The 21803-nt window shown below is 41.7% G+C and overlaps 1 protein-coding gene across 4 annotated transcripts in view; it reads left to right on the forward strand.

Moving 5' to 3' along the window:
- Positions 1–21803, forward strand: part of FRG1 (FSHD region gene 1) — a 76614-nt gene that overhangs the window by 34700 nt on the left and 20111 nt on the right. For all 4 annotated transcript variants that reach the window (XM_053703902.1, XM_053703900.1, XM_053703903.1 and 1 more), the window contains one exon: positions 8086–8196. In XM_053703902.1, coding sequence (XP_053559877.1) covers positions 8086–8196 — 111 coding nt within the window. The remainder of the gene's footprint in view (positions 1–8085; positions 8197–21803) is intronic.

Consider the following 21803-nt stretch of genomic DNA (forward strand, 5'->3'; position numbering starts at 1 on the left):
AATGACCGAAAGACAGCTGTAAACAGAGGAGATCCCCACTCGCAATTTGAAGGAGCATTTAACTTTGTTGCAAAGAAGAGTGTGATAACATTCCAAAGTCTAGGTGTGCAAAGTTTGAGAGACATATTCAAAAAGACTTGCTGCAGTTATAAATGCTAAAGGTGCTTCCACAAAGTATTAGTTGCAGTTAGTGTGTTGTGTTTTTTTTAATTTAAAATGTTCCTTATAATTAACTCTTTTTTTTTTTTCTCAGAATTTTTGTTTGTTGGAAGATCACATTACAGATTAAAAAAGTCTGACATTAAAATTTTTATTTCTGTCTTTACATTTCAAAAACTTGCAATTTCATTAAAAAAAAGAAATAAAAGCATAAACAGCAATTTGTAGGGTAAACAACTTTAAATCTTAAAGGGCCATAATATCCAAATGTTGAAACACTTGAAAGTGATGCAGCTTAGCTGTAAAAAGCTGACTAGAAAATATCACCTGAACATCTCTATGTAAAAAAGAAAGATATTTTACCTCAAAAGTTTCTCAGTAGCCACATCCCATTGTAAAGGACTTCTAAGCAGCAAATCAGTATGTCTGTCCCAGGACAGCGGAAGGAGCGAGCTTTCATGCACACTCATCTTATTTCCCTATTCGTGTAAGGAAGTTTACAATGAAATCTCATGAGAGTTAAGTGAAATCTCATGAGATCACAGTAAAAGAGTTAATGACCTCAGCACTGTTGATGCTGATTGGCTGCTGTTCATTTCTTCATTTTTTTTTTATTTTTTTTTATTGAGGTTGAAAACAGAATATAACATACATGGCATGTTTCAAAGAAAAAATAAACATCATAACCAATGTCTTATTAAAGGTATAATCATATCCATTGTATCTCAGAATAGTTTACATTAACATAAACGAAACCTCATATAGACACACTATATAGACATAAATCTTATTTTGTTGCCGAAGAGTGATAAAAGAATCCTTTGTATCACAGGCACCTTTGATTATATATACAAGGATTTTCACATTTTTATATTTTGTTGTGCTATAAACATTCTATGAAAATAAGTAACTTATTATTCAACATAAGTACAACAAAAAAACAAAAAAAAAGAGTTCCCTCTCCTCAGCCCCTCTCCCACCCCATCAATCCACATAAGCCTCACTACCAGTATATATTTAATCTTTATACAATAAGGTCCATTCACCTTGAAGGTGAGCATTTAGCATGTATTCTGTTTGCAAGAAAGGGAGTAGAATTTGTTTTTGTTTTGATAAAACTAAGGTTTTGATATAACCTTCCCATTTTTTAAAGAAAGCTGACAAACGTTGTGTTGTATCCAATTGAACATCATATTGCTCCATGAGTAGGTGTAGCCACAATTTATTGGTGAGATGTCTTACCATGGGAGCTTTCTTCTCTAACCATAATGACAGAACACAGTTTCTGGCTAATAGAATAATCAAAGGTAAAATAGTACATTTCTTGTTTAGACTATTATCCCAATCTAAGAAACATATTGTCTCCAAACTAATGCTAAGTCTAAGCTCAAAAGTTACTAATAGCCAATGTTGTAACTTGCCCCAGAAATTCCTAATACGGGGACAATCATAAAAATAATGGTAAAGATCTGGAGCGTGCATTGAACATTTGACACATTGGTTACTAATCAGTGGGTTCCAATGTGAGATGCGTTTAGGGGTATGGTAGTCTTGATGTAGCATACGCACCTGGGATTCTCTCAACTGCGAGGATAAACTGACTTTTTTGGTCTTTTCTAGACTTTTTAATATTTGCAATAGTTATGTTTCCAATCCTCAACTTCCATTTATCTAATAGATTCTCTTGTAAATCTAATGCTGTTTTACGTATCAGGATTTGATAAAATGGTGTAATTGAATATTGACCCCTTTTAAAAGCAGTATGTATAGCCGCAAAGGGTGATGGGCGCCAAAATTTTTCATTTTTATCTCTGAGACTATTAATATAGTGTCTTGTCTGTAGATAAGCAAAAAACTGGGAGCTTGGTATATTAAATTGTTGTCTCAGCTCCTGAAATTACTTCACTGTGTGAGAAGAATGATCCAAAAGACAACCGACCACATTTAGCCCCTTGCTTTCCCATACACGAAAGGGCAACAATTCTGTTCCTCTGGAAAATTCCTGATTTCCTATCAAAGGTATAAGTTTAAGATCAGGGTGGGAAAGATTCAAATATTTAAAAGATAATTTCCAGGCTTGTAAAGGATCTTTATATAAAATATTATTTTTTATCCATGGAGGTAGTTTACCCCAATCCATATATACGGGAGATAAGATATGATATCCCTCAACGTTGCTTGTTCTAAATGTTTATGGTAAAAATGTGCCGTATCAAGTTGCCAATCCAGTACCAACCTTAAAAGACTCGCCCAATTATAGAATCTAATTTCTGGTAATCCCAATCCGCCCTCGTTGAATGGCAGCAACAGTTTCCCCGCTGCTATACGTGGTTTTTTTATTTTCCAAAGAAAGCTTTTCATAGCTCGGTTAATTAGTGCAAGATCTGTTTTATGAATAAGAAAGGGTAGCATAAGTAGCGTATATAATATTCGTGGTAGTGTAAGTATCTTAATTAAGTTGATGCGACCTGATAAAGATAACGGTAATGCCGACCATCTCTCCAGTTGCTGTGCGGCCTGTATACATTGTCTATTGATATTAAGCTGGTAGAGGTAATTGGGATTTGGATGAAGAAGGATACCTAAGTAAGTTAAAGTTGAAGTGACCACTTTAAACGGATATGTTGCAGAACTTTGCGGCTGTCTCCTTAACCATAGTATTTCAGATTTTAATATATTTATTTTATAACCTGAAAAGGTGCCAAATTTTTCTATAATATTAAGAATTTTGGGACTAGAATTAACAGGATCATTCACAAAGAGCAACATATCATCTGCATAAAGTACTAAGTGGTGATAAGAGTGATTCATATTAATTCCCAAATATGTCTGACGTAGCTTATGGGCCAACGGCTCTAATGCCAGGTCAAAAAGAAGAGGTGACAGTGGACAACCTTGTCTGGTTCCTCTTTGTAAAGGTATATCAGCAGAAAAAACCATTGATCATTATTCGTGCTTTCGGTGCCAAATAAATATTAGCCACTGCCTGCAAAAAAGAGCCCTGTGGTAAAGAGTCTCGTGGTATTCAAAAGATGTTGCCATTCCACGCAATAGAAGGCCTTCTCTGCATCCAAAGTTAGCAGGAAGGCCTCCTCTAACTGACTATTTGAATCATTTTTATTGACCCAATAGTGATTGATTGATTATATGTAAAATTCTACGCAGGTTCACTACCGATGTTCTTCCTGTAACAAACCCTGTCTGATCCGGATGTAAAATGTCTGGCAAAAATGATTGCAATCTTGAGGCTAGAATCTTCATATATATTTTATAGTCAGAGTTGAGTAGTGATATGGGACGATAAGAGTCAGTCAAAGTATGATCCTTACTTGTTTAAGGAATGAGAGTGATGTTCGCGGATGAAAAAAATACAGACGGAATAGCCTATTCTATAAAATGTGTTAAACAGCTTCAATAAGGGTACCGCCACCTGTGATTGTAATATTTTGTAAAATTCAATTGGAAGGCCATCTGGCCCGGGCGTTTTCCCCAAGGCAAAAGATGATATTGTATTTAATTCTTCTAAAGTGATCGGGGAGTTCAACTTAAATAAATGTTCTTGTGGTAGCCTAATATTTTCCCAAAAAGATACCGTGTTGTTTGAGTTATTATCCGCCTGTCTAGTATATAGTTGTTTATAATAGTCTTCAAAGCAAATAAGAATATCCTGAGTTTTTGTGAAGGTTTTCCCCTTATAAGAGATAGATGCAATATTTTTCCTTATAGATCTTTTATTTACTAAAGAGGCCATTAGCTTGCCTGACTTGTTTCCATAGCGTAAATATGTAGAATTTCTCTTGAGAAGGCCCTGAGCTGCTTGATGTTCCATAAAGGTATCTAGGAAAATCTTTGCTGTCATATATATATACAGGGAGTGCAGAATTATTAGGCAAATGAGTATTTTGACCACATCATCCTCTTTATGCATGTTGTATTACTCCAAGCTGTATAGGCTCGAAAGCCTACTACCAATTAAGCATATTAGGTGATGTGCATCTCTGTAATGAGAAGGGGTGTGGTCTAATGACATAAACACCCTATATCAGGTGTGCATAATTAGGCAACTTCCTTTCCTTTGGCAAAATGGGTCAAAAGAAGGACTTGACAGGCTCAGAAAAGTCAAAAATAGTGCGATATCTTGCAGAGGGATGACAGCACTCTTAAAATTGCAAAGCTTCTGAAGCGTGATCATCGAACAATCAAGCGTTTCATTCAAAATAGTCAACAGGGTCGCAAGAAGCGTGTGGAAAAACCAAGGCGCAAAATAACTGCCCATGAACTGAGAAAGTCAAGCGTGCAGCTGCCAAGATGCCACTTGCCACCAGTTTGGCCATATTTCAGAGCTGCAACATCACTGGAGTGCCCAAAAGCACAAGGTGTGCAATACTCAGAGACATGGCCAAGGTAAGAGGCTGAAAGACGACCACCACTGAACAAGACACACAAGCTGAAACGTCAAGACTGGGCCAAGAAATATCTCAAGACTGATTTTTCTAAGGTTTTATGGACTGATGAAATGAGAGTGAGTCTTGATGGGCCAGATGGATGGGCCCATGGCTGGATTGGTAAAGGGCAGAGAGCTCCAGTCCGACTCAGACGCCAGCAAGGTGGAGGTGGAGTACTGGTTTGGGCTGGTATCATCAAAGATGAGCTTGTGGGGCCTTTTCGGGTTGAGGATGGAGTCAAGCTCAACTCCCAGTCCTACTGCCAGTTTCTGGAAGACACCTTCTTCAAGCAGTGGTACAGGAAGAAGTCTGCATCCTTCAAGAAAAAACATGATTTTCATGCAGGACAATGCTCCATCACACGCGTCCAAGTACTCCACAGCGTGGCTGGCAAGAAAGGGTATAAAAGAAGAAAATCTAATGACATGGCCTCCTTGTTCACCTGATCTGAACCCCATTGAGAACCTGTGGTTCATCATCAAATGTGAGATTTACAAGGAGGGAAAACAGTACACCTCTCTGAACAGTGTCTGGGAGGCTGTGGTTGCTGCTGCACGCAATGTTGATGGTGAACAGATCAAAACACTGACAGAATACATGGATGGCAGGCTTTTGAGTGTCCTTGCAAAGAAAGGTGGCTATATTGGTCACTGATTTGTTTTTGTTTTGTTTTTGAATGTCAGAAATGTATATTTGTGAATGTTGAGATGTTATATTGGTTTCACTGGTAAAAATAAATAATTGAAATGGGTATATATTTGTTTTTTGTTAAGTTGCCTAATAATTATGCACAGTAATAGTCACCTGCACACACAGATATCCCCCTAAAATAGCTATAACTAAAAACAAACTAAAAACTACTTCCAAAACTATTCAGCTTTGATATTAATGAGTTTTTTGGGTTCATTGAGAACATGGTTGTTGTTCAATAATAAAATTAATCCTCAAAAATACAACTTGCCTAATAATTCTGCACTCCCTGTAGTATTAGATCCAATACTATTAACTCTATTTCTGTTGCAAAATAATATCCACAGTACAATATGATAGCAAATAAAGGCTTCTAACATCAATAAATTGTATCTACAGACGTTTAACTGTTTGTCCGTGTTTCTTTTGATATTTTGTATCAGTTTTAGTCTGGGCTCAAGCAGCGGTTTCTCTGAGTTCGTATTGCTTGTTAATCTTTCAAAGATTCAATGATCGCTATGCTTTATATTTGTACCCTTATGTATTGATATCATCTGTCCAGCGTAAAGGGGCACTCTCCCAAAAAAAAGAATAAAGCAAAAAGAGCACAAAGAAAAAGACCAAAAGTGCCTGACCCCTGTCCCTGGGGTTTTTGGTAAGTCAGTCGGTATTCTCTTCACTATAGGTTCACCACCCAGGCTGCTGGTCCGGGACCCCCCCGCGCAACACCGGTATCGTGAGGATAGTACCTGGCGTTGACAAGATCCAATGAAAGAATATACGTCTCCAGGCAGAAGATCCTCCCCGCATGTATTCCACCAGGGAAGGGAGTACCCTGTTCTTTGCGCCTTAGATAGATCTTACCAGAGAGCTGCTTACTCCGGCTTCACGGAGCCACTGTATGTCAAACTTTACTCTGTCCCAAACCCCCTCACGTAGCATAGGTGGGAAGGGGTGGGTCAAACGTCGCAGAACAGTGTTTCAGCGTCCTCAGCCTTCATGTGTATACACAGCGCCCTTTCAGATAACCGACCTCAAAATATCCCGGCAAATAGAGGAGTAGAGACGCTGCTTTGACCCACCATAATGAGTTGCACCGGGATATCGAATCAGGGCCGCCCGGCTCCAAACCGCCAGCTTTCAAGGGCCTTTCAGATGTCTTTCACAGCGGTCAACTCCCAGCTGCTCTCCAGTAAGACCGCAGCAAGAGGTCAGCAGGTAGTTTATTCGTAAGTTAGATTTACTGTGTGAATAGACAAGACTGTCTATTTTTCCAATTTGCTGCCGACTGCAGCTGAGTGCGATGGAAAGGCACTATAAGAGAACCGGTATCCGGGTACAAAAACTGTCTGAGTGAGCCGCCCAAGGTCTAGGGTGCTTGGCACGAATTTCTTTCTGCCAACAGCCCACTGGAGAACACGGAGCAGGTGTGTTACGTGACCTTCCACCTAAACTCCTCTCCATTTTTTTTATTTTTTTTACCTGCAGCTGGGCAGCAGCTGAGAATAACTTTTTACACAGAATTTACTCTGCTGAGCTGAGGAAGTTGTGGGTTAAAATATCTTCCTTTTTTACATAGAGATGCTCAGGTGATATTTTCCTGTCAGCTTTTTACAATTATACTGCATCAGTTTCAAGTGATTTAGCATATGAGTATTATGTCCCTTTAAAGGGGCATTAAACTGTTTGCAATTTTTATATAAAACATTTATTTATTAGCAGTAACAGATATTTACAGTATACTGTACTTTCATTATTATTATTATTTTTGCCCCCAATTCCTGTAATTGTAACTTTGAAATGTGTTGGTTTTCTCAATTCCATTGAGTTTACTATAGAGATGCTTGCAGCCCACCAACAGCAAGTCTTGTTGAGAGTGCATGGGCTGCCTGAAGGACGGACTTATATCTACGTTATGCGGTACGATGGGCTGTATACCACATTGCGTAGATCTGTCAGATTTACTTAAAGGGACAGTAAACTGCATGTAATAGTCAATACTATAAAGAAGAATATGAACAGATACGGATATAAAGTTCCAGTATAAAACCTTTTTAAAACTTACGTAGAAGCTCCCAATTTAGCACTGCTGATGAGATTAGCCTGGGACACTCATTGAAAGGGGCTGAGAGCAGACCCTCCCTGCATTTGAAAAGACCCATTAAACAAACAGAAGATGAAGTCTGTATACATCAGTATTCATCTAAAACTTTGGGGCTTGGTTAGGAGTCTTAAAATTATCACAATGTTATTTAAAAATATAATTTTTTACAAAAACACCCCAGATGGGCTATATAAATGGATCATCTACAAAACATTTATGCAAAGAAAAATCTAGTGTACAATGTCCCCTTAAGTGGTTAATAACCCCTTAAATTACAGGTTAAGCTGTCCATGCTCTTATCTTATCCTGCTTGTGTGTAGGACTTTTCTTGACCAAATGACGTGAGCAAAACCTATGTTGTATTAGCATTTGACCTCTGAAGGTCTAGGTTAAACCAAAACACAAGTACATTTACAAGGATAATATATTATGTTAATTCATGTAACACTAAATAAAACAAGACTGTAATATAAGCTGAAGTTACATGACATATTTACTGTTACCAGTGTCATTTTATTTTTGTCCTTTAAGGTGGTGGTGGTTTAAATGTATATACTTTATATATTTAAAAAGGAGAGTAGTCATTTTGCCTTTTTTAATATAAAAATATATTTGGATTGTGTGACTTATATTTTGCACCTGTAACAGATAACTAATCTTTACTCACATGTTATGCTCATTTTGCAGAAAAAAATTTCAAAGTTTTCAGGATCGCAAACTTAAAGTGAGCCAGGAAGATCACACGGAACTTAAAAAAGCCAGAAAAGAGGGAGCTTTTCATGAAACACTGCTAGACAGGTAAATTGTTGGTGTCTCCTCTATTTAATGCATGTTCCCCCATTTCAACATTGTGCCAATAGGAGAGCTGGTAATATTTAAATTCAACATGATCTTTTTCCAGAGAGCTTGGGATTGATATGTATGTTCATTAGGCATCCATATTTTCATTTTCTCTAGATTCTGCTGCTAAAGTAACTGTGCTGAGCACTACATAAGCATTATACGGGGTTGTGCAGTAGTACAGCTGTATATGTGTGTATGTGTATAAAAAGAGGCTGCTTTTCAAGTGGTAAATCTCTAAAGGGAGAGAGTGACAGGGGAAGGGAGGGGAGAGAGTGACAGGGGAAGGGAGGGGAGAGAGTGACAGGGGAAGGGAGGGGAGAGAGTGACAGGGGAAGGGAGGGGAGAGAGTGACAGGGGAAGGGAGGGGAGAGAGTGACAGGGGAAGGGAGAGACAGACTAATAATATAGACTTATACTCTTACCTAAAAAAGAACCTTTTCTTCATCGGATACAATCAAGTTGAGGCAGCAATCGACAGGCTCACAGAAAGACACAAACACACACACACACACACACACATGCATAAAGGGATACACAGCCACACACACACACACACACATAAAGGGATACACAGCCACACACGCATAAAGGGATACACAGCCACACACACACGCATAAAGGGATACACAGCTACACCACACACACACACGCATAAAGGGATACACAGCCACACACGCATAAAGGGATACACAGCCACACACACACACAAAGGGATACACAGTCTCACACACACATAAAGGGATACACAGCCACACACACACAAAGGGATACACAGTCTCACACACACATAAAGGGATACACAGCCACACACACATAAAGGGATACACAGCCACACACACATAAAGGGATACACAGCCACACACACATAAAGGGATACACAGCCACACACACATAAAGGGATACACAGCCACACACACATAAAGGGATACACAGCCACACACACATAAAGGGATACACAGTCTCACACACACACATAAAGGGATACACAGTCTCACACACACACATAAAGGGATACACAGTCTCACACACATAAAGGGATACACAGCCACACACACACATAAAGGGATACACAGTCTCACACACACATAAAGGGATACACAGTCTCACACACATAAAGGGATACACAGTCTCACACACACACACATAAAGGGATACACAGTCTCACACACACGCATAAAGGGATACACAGTCTCACACACACGCATAAAGGGATACACAGCCACACACACACGCATAAAGGGATACACAGCCACACACACGCATAAAGGGATACACAGCCACACACACACGCATAAAGGGATACACAGCCACACACACACGCATAAAGGGATACACAGCCACACACACACGCATAAAGGGATACACAGCCACACACACATAAAGGGATACACAGCCTCACACACACACATAAAGGGATACACAGTCTCACACACACACACATAAAGGGATACACAGTCTCACACACACACACATAAAGGGATACACAGTCTCACACACACACACATAAAGGGATACGCAGTCTCACACACACACACACACACATAAAGGGATACACAGTCTCACACACACACACATAAAGGGATACACAGTCTCACACACACACATAAAGGGATACACAGTCTCACACACACACATAAAGGGATACACAGCCACACACACATAAAGGGATACACAGTCTCACACACACACATAAAGGGATACACAGCCACACACACATAAAGGGATACACAGCCACACACACACATAAAGGGATACACAGCCACACACACATAAAGGGATACACAGCCACACACACACATAAAGGGATACACAGCCACACACACATAAAGGGATACACAGTCTCATACACACACATAAAGGGATACACAGCCACACACACACATAAAGGGATACACAGCCACACACACATAAAGGGATACACAGCCACACACACACATAAAGGGATACACAGTCTCACACACACACATATAAAGGGATACAGTCTCACACACGCACATAAAGGGATACAGTCTCACACGCACATAAAGGGATACAGTCTCACACGCACATAAAGGGATACAGTCTCACACACGCACATAAAGGGATACAGTCTCACACACGCACATAAAGGGATACAGTCTTACACACGCACATAAACGGATATAGTCTCACACACACACATAAACGGATACAGTCTCACACACACACATAAAGGGATACACAGTCTCACACACACACATAAAGGGATACACAGTCTCACACACACACACACACATAAAGGGATACACAGTCTCACACACATAAAGGGATACACAGTCTCACACACACACACACACACATAAAGGGATACACAGTCTCACACACACACACACACACATAAAGGGATACACAGTCTCACACACTCACACACATAAAGGGATACACAGTCTCACACACACACATAAAGGGATACACAGTCTCACACACACACACATAAAGGGATACACAGTCTCACACACACACACATAAAGGGATACACAGTCTCACACACACACACATAAAGGGATACACAGTCTCACACACACACATAAAGGGATACACAGTCTCACACACACACACATAAAGGGATACACAGTCTCACACACACACATAAAGGGATACACAGCCACACACACACATAAAGGGATACACAGCCACACACACATAAAGGGATACACAGCCACACACACACAAAGGGATACACAGTCTCACACACACACACAAAGGGATACACAGTCTCACACACACACATAAAGGGATACACAGTCTCACACACACATAAAGGGATACACAGTCTCACACACATAAAGGGATACACAGCCACACACACATAAAGGGATACACAGCCACACACACACAAAGGGATACACAGTCTCACACACACACATAAACGGATACAGTCTCACACACACACATAAAGGGATACACAGTCTCACACACACACATAAAGGGATACACAGTCTCACACACACACACACACACATAAAGGGATACACAGTCTCACACACATAAAGGGATACACAGTCTCACACACACACACACACATAAAGGGATACACAGTCTCACACACACACACATAAAGGGATACACAGTCTCACACACACACACATAAAGGGATACACAGTCTCACACACACACACACACATAAAGGGATACACAGTCTCTCACACTCACACACATAAAGGGATACACAGTCTCACACACACACACATAAAGGGATACACAGTCTCACACACACACACACATAAAGGGATACACAGTCTCACACACACACATAAAGGGATACACAGTCTCACACACACACACACACATAAAGGGATACACAGTCTCACACACACACATAAAGGGATACACAGTCTCACACACACACACATAAAGGGATACACAGTCTCACACACACACATAAAGGGATACACAGTCTCACACACACACACATAAAGGGATACACAGTCTCACACACACACATAAAGGGATACACAGCCACACACACACATAAAGGGATACACAGCCACACACACATAAAGGGATACACAGCCACACACATAAAGGGATACACAGTCTCACACACACATAAAGGGATACACAGCCACACACACATAAAGGGATACACAGCCACACACACACAAAGGGATACACAGTCTCACACACACACATAAAGGGATACACAGTCTCACACACACACACATAAAGGGATACACAGTCTCACACACACACACATAAAGGGATACACAGTCTCACACACACACACATAAAGGGATACACAGTCTCACACACACACACATAAAGGGATACACAGTCTCACACACACACATAAAGGGATACACAGTCTCACACACACACATAAAGGGATACACAGTCTCACACACGCACATAAAGGGATACAGTCTCACACACGCACATAAAGGGATACAGTCTCACACACGCACATAAAGGGATATAGTCTCACACACGCACATAAACGGATATAGTCTCACACACGCACATAAACGGATACAATCTCACACACACACTTAAAGGGATACACAGTCTCACACACACACACATAAAGGGATACACAGTCTCACACACTCACACACACACACACACATAAAGGGATACACAGTCTCTCACACACACACACACATAAAGGGATACACAGTCTCGCACACACACACACATAAAGGGATACACAGTCTCACACACACACACACATAAAGGGATACACAGTCTCACACACACACACACATAAAGGGATACACAGTCTCACACACACACACACATAAAGGGATACACAGTCTCACACACACACATAAAGGGATACACAGTCTCACACACTCACACACATAAAGGGATACACAGTCTCACACACATAAAGGGATACACAGTCTCACACACTCACACACATAAAGGGATACACACACTCACACACACACACACATAAAGGGATACACAGTCTCACACACTCACACACACACACACACATAAAGGGATACACAGTCTCACACACACACACACACACATAAAGGGATACACAGTCTCACACACACACACACATAAAGGGATACACAGTCTCACACACACACACACACATAAAGGGATACACAGTCTCACACACACACACACACATAAAGGGATACACAGTCTCACACACACACACACATAAAGGGATACACAGTCTCACACACACACACACACATAAAGGGATACACAGTCTCACACACACACACACACATAAAGGGATACACAGTCTCACACACACACACATAAAGGGATACACAGTCTCACACACACACACATAAAGGGATACACAGTCTCACACACACACACATAAAGGGATACACAGTCTCACACACACACACATAAAGGGATACACAGTCTCACACACACACATAAAGGGATACACAGTCTCACACACATAAAGGGATACACAGTCTCACACACTCACACACATAAAGGGATACACAGTCTCACACACTCACACACACACACACATAAAGGGATACACAGTCTCACACACACACATAAAGGGATACACAGTCTCACACACACACACACACACATAAAGGGATACACAGTCTCACACACACACACATAAAGGGATACACAGTCTCACACACACACATAAAGGGATACACAGTCTCACACACTCACACACATAAAGGGATACACAGTCTCACACACATAAAGGGATACACAGTCTCACACACTCACACACATAAAGGGATACACACACTCACACACACACACACACATAAAGGGATACACAGTCTCACACACATATAAAGGGATACACAGTCTCACACACACACATAAAGGGATACACAGTCTCACACACACACACACACACACACACACACACACACACATAAAGGGATACACAGTCTCACACACACACACACACACACACACACACACACACACATAAAGGGATACACAGTCTCACACACACACACACACATAAAGGGATACACAGTCTCTCTCACACACACACACACACACACACACACACATAAAGGGATACACAGTCTCACACACACACACACACATAAAGGGATACACAGTCTCACACACTAGCAGAATGAGAGAGTGATATATGCAAGAGTGGCCAGTGACAGAGGGTGAGCACCTCAGACAACTTATACATTATTTGGAGCAGTGTCAGCGGAACACTTTTCCGGTTTGGAGTCCGGTAGGAACCACAGTATTGACGTTACCCTTGAGGCTTGAATAACAGAGTGGGGGTATGTGGATTATCCTCCTACAGTACAACTGTAGAAATTAAAAAAATAAGAGTCCCCCTATATTAATGATTTCTTATGGACCAGTGAAATGCCCAGTATTACCAATGTACTTGGAATAACCAATACAGAAGCCACATAGCAAGTTATTGCCATCATAGCTGCAAGTAACTGTTCAACCACATAAAGGGACTGAATATTAGCTGCCAATCTCCCTACATCAATATATATGTTAGCAAAAGAGCCAAGATAGTCCCATTTATAATATACTATTAAAATTAATAGTCCACTACTCAGTCTAATCCTGACTATGAGTACTTGTACAACTACAAACAAGGGAAATAGAGCTGGCATATTTTATGATATAATTATGAGCAAACAATGTGTCTTTAAAGGGACAGTTCACGCAAAAACTTTCTCCTCTTTAAATTATTCCCAATTATCCTTTCTTCTGTTAAGTGTGATCAGTCCACGGGTCATCATTACTTCTGGGATATTACTCCTCCCCAACAGGAAGTGCAAGAGGATTCACCCAGCAGAGCTGCATATAGCTCCTCCCCTCTACGTCACCCCCAGTCATTCTCTTGCACCCAACGACTAGATAGGATGTGTGAGAGGACTATGGTGATTTTATTTAGTTTTATTTCTTCAATCAAAAGTTTGTTATTTTTTAATAGCACCGGAGTGTGTTATTCCTTCTCTGGTGGAGTTTGAAGAAGAATCTACCAGAGTTTTTACTATGATTTTAGCCGGAGTTGTTAAGATCATATTGCTGTTTCTCGGCCATCTGAGGAGAGGTAAACTTCAGATCAGGGGACAGCGGGCAGTTTAATCTGCAAAGAGGTATGTAGCAGTTTTTATTTTCTGACAATGGAATTGATGAGAAAATCCTGCCATACCGACATAATATCATGTATGTATATTTAACATTTCAGTATTCTGGGGAATGGTACTTCACTGGAATTACACTGTGTATATAAGACTTTAGCCTAATTGCAAAGCAACAGGTTTTTTAATAACTCTTAATTTATGTTAAACGTTTTTGCTGGAATGTAAAATCGTTTTCATTTTCTGAGGTACTGGGTGAATAAAATGTTTGGGCACTATTTTTCCACTTGGCAGTTGCTTGATCTAATTATGACAGTTTACTGATCTCTCTCACTGTTGTGTGTGAGGGGGAGGGACCTTTTTTTGGCGCTTTTGCTACGCATCAAAAATTTCAGTCAGAAGCTCATTGTTTTTTTTTTTCCTGCATGTTCCGGTTTATCTCTACAGAACTCAGGGGTCTTCAAAGCTTGTTTGAGGGAAGTAATCTAACAGAGCTGTGAGATTATAATTGACTGTGATAAAAAACGTTTATTCTTTAACTTTTTTATGCCATCAGGGTTAGTTTTTCTTTGCTAATGGGAACAAACCTTTGTTAAATTGTGTTTTGTTTTTCAAAGTTTATTGATTTCAACTGTTATATATATCTTTCAGTGCTTCTTAAAGCACAGTACGTTTTTTTCATTGTGTTTTACTTGAATAATATTTCCAAGTTGCAAGTTTATTTGCTAGTGTGTTAAACATGTCTGATTCAGAGGATGAGACCTGTGCTATTTGTGCCAACGCCAAAGTGGAGCCCAATAGAAATTTATGTACTAACTGTATTGATGCTACTTTAAATAAAAGTCAATCTGTACAAATTGAACAAATTCCACCAAACAACGAGGGGAGAGTTATGCCGACTAACTCGCCTCACGTGACAGTACCTGCATCTCCCGCTCGGGAGGTGCGCGATATGGTGGCGCCCAGTACATCTGGGCGGCCATTACAAATAACATTACAAGATATGGCTACTGTTATGACTGAGGTTTTGGCTAAATTACCAGAACTAAGAGGCAAGCGTGATCACTCTGGGGTGAGAACAGAGTGCGCTGATAATGCTAGGGCCATGTCAGATACTGCGTCACAATTTGCAGAACATGAGGACGGAGAGCTTCATTCTGCGGCTGACGGTTCTGATCCAAACAGATTGGATTCATATATTTCAAATTTTAAATTTAAGCTGGAAAACCTCCGTGTATTACTAGGGGAGGTGTTAGCGGCCCTGAATGATTGTAACACAGTTGCAATACCAGAGAAAATGTGTAGGTTGGATAAATATTTTGCTGTACCAACAAGTACTGACGTTTTTCCTATACCTAAGAGACTAACTGAAATTATTACTAAGGAGTGGGATAGACCCGGTGTGCCGTTCTCACCCCCTCCGATATTTAGAAAGATGTTTCCAATAGACACCGCCACACGGGACTTATGGCAAACGGTCCCTAAGGTGGAGGGAGCAGTTTCTACTTTAGCTAAGCGTACCACTATCCCGGTAGAGGATAGCTGTGCCTTTTCGGATCCAATGGATAAAAAGTTAGAGGGTTACCTTAAGAAAATGTTTGTTCAACAAGGTTTTATATTGCAACCCCTTGCATGCATTGCGCCGGTCACGGCTGCAGCTGCATTCTGGATTGAGTCTCTAGAAGAGAACCTTAGTTCAGCTACGCTGGACGACATTTCGGACAGGCTTAGAATACTTAAGCTAGCTAATTCATTCATTTCGGAAGCCGTAGTACATTTAACTAAACTTACGGCTAAGAATTCCGGATTCGCCATTCAGGCGCGCAGAGCACTGTGGCTAAAATCCTGGTCAGCTGATGTAACTTCTAAGTCCAAATTACTTAATATACCTTTCAAGGGACAGACCTTATTTGGGCCCGGTTTGAAAGAAATTATCGCTGACATTACAGGAGGTAAGGGCCACGCCCTGCCTCAAGACAAAGCCAAACCTAAGGCTAGACAGTCTAATTTTCGTTCCTTTCGGAATTTCAAAGCAGGAGCAGCATCAACTTCCACTGCTCCAAAACAAGAAGGATCTGGTACTCGCTACAGACAAGGCTGGAGACCTAACCAGTCCTGGAACAAGGGCAAGCAGGCCAGGAAACCTGCTGCTGCCCCTAAAACAGCATGAATTGAGGGCCCCCGATCCGGGATCGGATCTAGTGGGGGGCAGACTTTCTCTCTTCGCCCAGGCTTGGGCAAGAGATGTCCAGGATCCCTGGGCGCTAGAGATAATATCTCAGGGATACCTTCTGGACTTCAAATACTCTCCTCCAAGAGAGAGATTTCATCTGTCAAGGTTGTCAACAAACCAAACAAAGAAAGAAGCGTTTCTACGCTGCATACAAGAACTATTGTTAATGGGAGTAATCCATCCAGTTCCACGGTCGGAACAGGGACAAGGGTTTTACTCAAATCTGTTTGTGGTTCCCAAAAAAGAGGGAACTTTCAGACCAATCCTGGATTTAAAGATCCTAAACAAATTCCTAAGAGTTCCATCATTCAAAATGGAAACTATTCGGACAATCTTACCCATGATCCAAGAAGGTCAGTACATGACCACAGTGGATTTAAAGGATGCTTACCTTCACATACCGATTCACAAAGATCATTACCGGTATCTAAGGTTTGCCTTTCTAGACAGGCATTACCAGTTTGTAGCTCTTCCATTCGGATTGGCTACAGCTCCAAGAATCTTCACAAAGGTTCTAGGTGCTCTTCTGGCGGTATTAAGACCGCGGGGAATTTCGGTAGCTCCGTACCTAGACGACATTCTGATACAAGCTTCAAGCTTTCAAACTGCCAAGTCTCATACAGAGTTAGTACTGGCTTTTCTAAGGTCACATGGATGGAAGGTGAACGAAAAGAAAAGTTCACTCGTTCCACTCACAAGAGTTCCCTTCCTGGGGACTCTTATAGATTCTGTAGAAATGAAGATTTACCTGACAGAGGACAGGTTAACAAGACTTCAAAGTGCTTGCCGCACCCTTCATTCCATTCAACACCCGTCAGTGGCTCAATGCATGGAGGTAATCGGCTTAATGGTAGCGGCAATGGACATAGTGCCATTTGCTCGCTTACACCTCAGACCACTGCAACTATGCATGCTAAGTCAGTGGAATGGGGATTACTCAGACTTGTCCCCTTCTCTGAATCTGGATCAAGAGACCAGAAATTCTCTTCTATGGTGGCTTTCTCGGCCACATCTGTCCAGGGGGATGCCATTCAGCAGACCAGACTGGACAATTGTAACAACAGACGCCAGCCTTCTAGGTTGGGGTGCCGTCTGGAATTCTCTGAAGGCTCAGGGACAATGGAGTCAGGAGGAGAGTCTCCTGCCAATAAACATTCTGGAATTGAGAGCAGTTCTCAATGCCCTCCTGGCTTGGCCCCAGTTGACAACTCGGGGGTTCATCAGGTTTCAGTCGGACAACATCACGACTGTAGCTTACATCAACCATCAGGGAGGGACAAGGAGCTCCCTAGCAATGATGGAAGTATCAAAGATAATTCGCTGGGCAGAGTCTCACTCTTGCCACCTGTCAGCAATCCACATCCCGGGAGTGGAGAACTGGGAGGCGGATTTCTTAAGTCGTCAGACTTTTCATCCGGGGGAGTGGGAACTTCATCCGGAGGTCTTTGCCCAAATACTTCGACGTTGGGGCAAACCAGAGATAGATCTCATGGCGTCTCGACAGAACGCCAAGCTTCCTCGTTACGGGTCCAGATCCAGGGATCCAGGAGCAGTCCTAATAGATGCCCTGACAGCACCTTGGGACTTCAGGATGGCTTATGTGTTTCCACCCTTCCCGATGCTTCCTCGATTGATTGCCAGAATCAAACAGGAGAGAGCATCAGTGATTCTAATAGCACCTGCATGGCCACGCAGGACTTGGTATGCAGACCTGGTGGACATGTCATCCTGTCTACCTTGGTCTCTACCTCTGAAACAGGATCTCCTGATTCAGGGTCCTTTCAAACATCAAAATCTAACTTCTCTGAAGCTGACTGCTTGGAAATTGAACGTTTGATTTTATCAAGACGTGGGTTTTCTGAGTCAGTTATTGACACCTTAATACAGGCTAGGAAGCCTGTTACCAGAAAGATTTACCATAAGATATGGCGTAAATACCTATATTGGTGTGAATCCAAAGGTTACTCTTGGAGTAAGGTTAGGATTCCTAGGATATTGTCTTTTCTACAAGAAGGTTTAGAAAAGGGTTTATCCGCTAGTTCATTAAAGGGACAGATCTCAGCTCTGTCTATTCTGTTACACAAACGTCTGTCAGAAGTGCCAGACGTTCAGGCTTTTTGTCAGGCTTTGGCGAGGATTAAGCCTGTGTTTAAAACTGTTGCTCCGCCATGGAGTTTAAACCTTGTTCTTAACGTTTTACAGGGCGTTCCGTTTGAACCCCTCCATTCCATTGATATAAAGTTGTTATCTTGGAAAGTTCTATTTTTAATGGCTATTTCCTCGGCTCGAAGAGTCTGAGTTATCAGCCTTACATTGTGATTCTCCTTATTTGATTTTTCATTCAGATAAGGTAGTTCTGCGTACTAAACCTGGGTTCTTACCTAAAGTAGTCACTAACAGGAATATCAATCAAGAGATTGTTGTTCCTTCTTTGTGCCCAAATCCTTCTTCGAAGAAGGAACGTCTACTACACAATCTGGACGTAGTTCGTGCCCTAAAATTTTACTTACAGGCAACTAAGGAATTTCGACAAACATCTTCTCTGTTTGTCGTGTACTCTGGTCAGAGGAGAGGTCAAAAGGCTTCTGCTACCTCTCTTTCCTTTTGGCTTCGTAGTATAATACGTTTAGCTTATGAGACTGCTGGACAGCAGCCTCCTGAAAGGATTACAGCTCATTCTACTAGAGCTGTGGCTTCCACTTGGGCCTTCAAGAATGAGGCCTCTGTTGAACAGATTTGCAAGGCTGCAACTTGGTCTTCGCTTTATACTTTTTCCAAATTTTACAAATTTGACACTTTTGCTTCCTCGGAGGCTATTTTTGGGAGAAAGGTTCTTCAGGCAGTGGTTCCTTCTGTATAAAGAGCCTGCCTATCCCTCCCGTCATCCGTGTACTTTTGCTTTGGTATTGGTATCCCAGAAGTAATGATGACCCGTGGACTGATCACACTTAACAGAAGAAAACATAATTTATGCTTACCTGATAAATTCCTTTCTTCTGTAGTGTGATCAGTCCACGGCCCGCCCTGTTTTTAAGGCAGGCAGTTATTTTTTAAATTATACTCCAGTCACCACTACACCCTTGGTTTCTCCTTTCTCGTTGGTCCTTGGTCGAATGACTGGGGGTGACGTAGAGGGGAGGAGCTATATGCAGCTCTGCTGGGTGAATCCTCTTGCACTTCCTGTTGGGGAGGAGTAATATCCCAGAAGTAATGATGACCCGTGGACTGATCACACTACAGAAGAAAGGAATTTATCAGGTAAGCATAAATTATGTTTTTTACATGCTAGAGTGTATTAAATTGGTTGCAAGTAGCTCCTTTACTATTATTTCAGCATTTGAAATAGCTGATTTAGCTTGTGGTTTCCCAACCTATACTGAAAGTTTTGATACTGGCGTATACGCTATTGACAAGCCTAAGTAAACACAGCCAGCAGAAGAGATTAGACCCTCAGTGGGGGTCATGATAGTTAAGTAATAAAATGATAATTTTCCATTGTTCTCTCTATGTATTGAGCTTTGGTGTTCCAGACAAATATAAGATAAGGAAGCAAGTCTGTGTACATAAAAGTGATAACATAATGAGATCTGATATTACCTGAAGCTCAACCCATTGTAATAGGCTGTGGTTTCAAAGCACAAAACCAGATTCCCAAATAAACCCGAAATGCAATTTCTCAAATATTTTATACCCTGCAGTTGGTATAACAAGTCATTTAAAATACATTTATGGAAAAACAATTTTACAGTGTACTGTCCCTTTAACCCCTTAACGACTGAGGACGTGCAGGGTACGTCCTCAGAAAAAAGGCAGTTAACGCCTGAGAACGTACCCTGCACGTCCTCAGTGTGGAAAGCAGCTGGAAGCGATCCTGCTCGCTTCCAGCTGCTTTCCGGTTATTGCAGTGATGCCTCGATATGGAGGCATCCTGCAATAACCTTTGTAAGCCATCCGGTGCAGAGAGAGCCACTCTGTGGCCCTCTCTGCACCGATCGGTTGCTTACTGCGTTGGTGGGTGGGAGCCGGACCGGGAGGCGGGTGGCGGCCATCGATGGCCCTGGTTATGTGAAGGGGGGCGGGATCGTGGGCGGGGGTGGCTGGGGGCGCGTGCACGGGAGGGTGGGGGAGGGCGCGTGCACGGGGAGGGAGCGGGTGGGAACCGCTACACTACAGAAAATGTTGAAAATTAAAAATGTTGAAAGTCAAAATAAAAAAATTAAAAAAACGATCAGCAAGGTGGTGGGGGTTTGTCTGTGTGGGGGTGGGGGAAGCTACACTACAGAAAAGAAAAACAAAACAAAAAAGCACTTTTTATTGCACTTTTTATTGCAAACTGGGTACTGGCAGACAGCTGCCAGTACCCAAGATGGCCCCCAATAAGGCAGAGGGGAGGGTTAGAGAGCGGTTTTGGGGGGGATCAGGGAGGTTGGGGGCTAAGGGGGGGATCCTACACAGTAGCATATGTACATATGCTTAAAAAAAAAAATATTTTTTTTTAAAAACCCTTTTATTTTAGTACTGGCAGACTTTCTGCCAGTACTTAAGATGGCGGGGACAATTGTGGGGGAGGGAAGGGAAGGGAGCTGTTTGGGAGGGATCAGGGGGTGGGATGTGTCAGATGGGAGGCTGATCTCTACACTAAAGCTAAAATTAACCCTGCAAGCTCCCTACAAACTCCCTAATTAACCCCTTCACTGCTAGCCATAATACACGTGTGAGGCGCAGCAGGATTTAGCGGCCTTCTAATTACCAGAAAGCAACGCCAAAGTCATATATGTCTGCTATTT

The sequence above is a fragment of the Bombina bombina genome, chromosome 2 (genome assembly GCF_027579735.1).
Source record: "Bombina bombina isolate aBomBom1 chromosome 2, aBomBom1.pri, whole genome shotgun sequence".
In the NCBI taxonomy this organism is placed as follows: domain Eukaryota; kingdom Metazoa; phylum Chordata; class Amphibia; order Anura; family Bombinatoridae; genus Bombina; species Bombina bombina.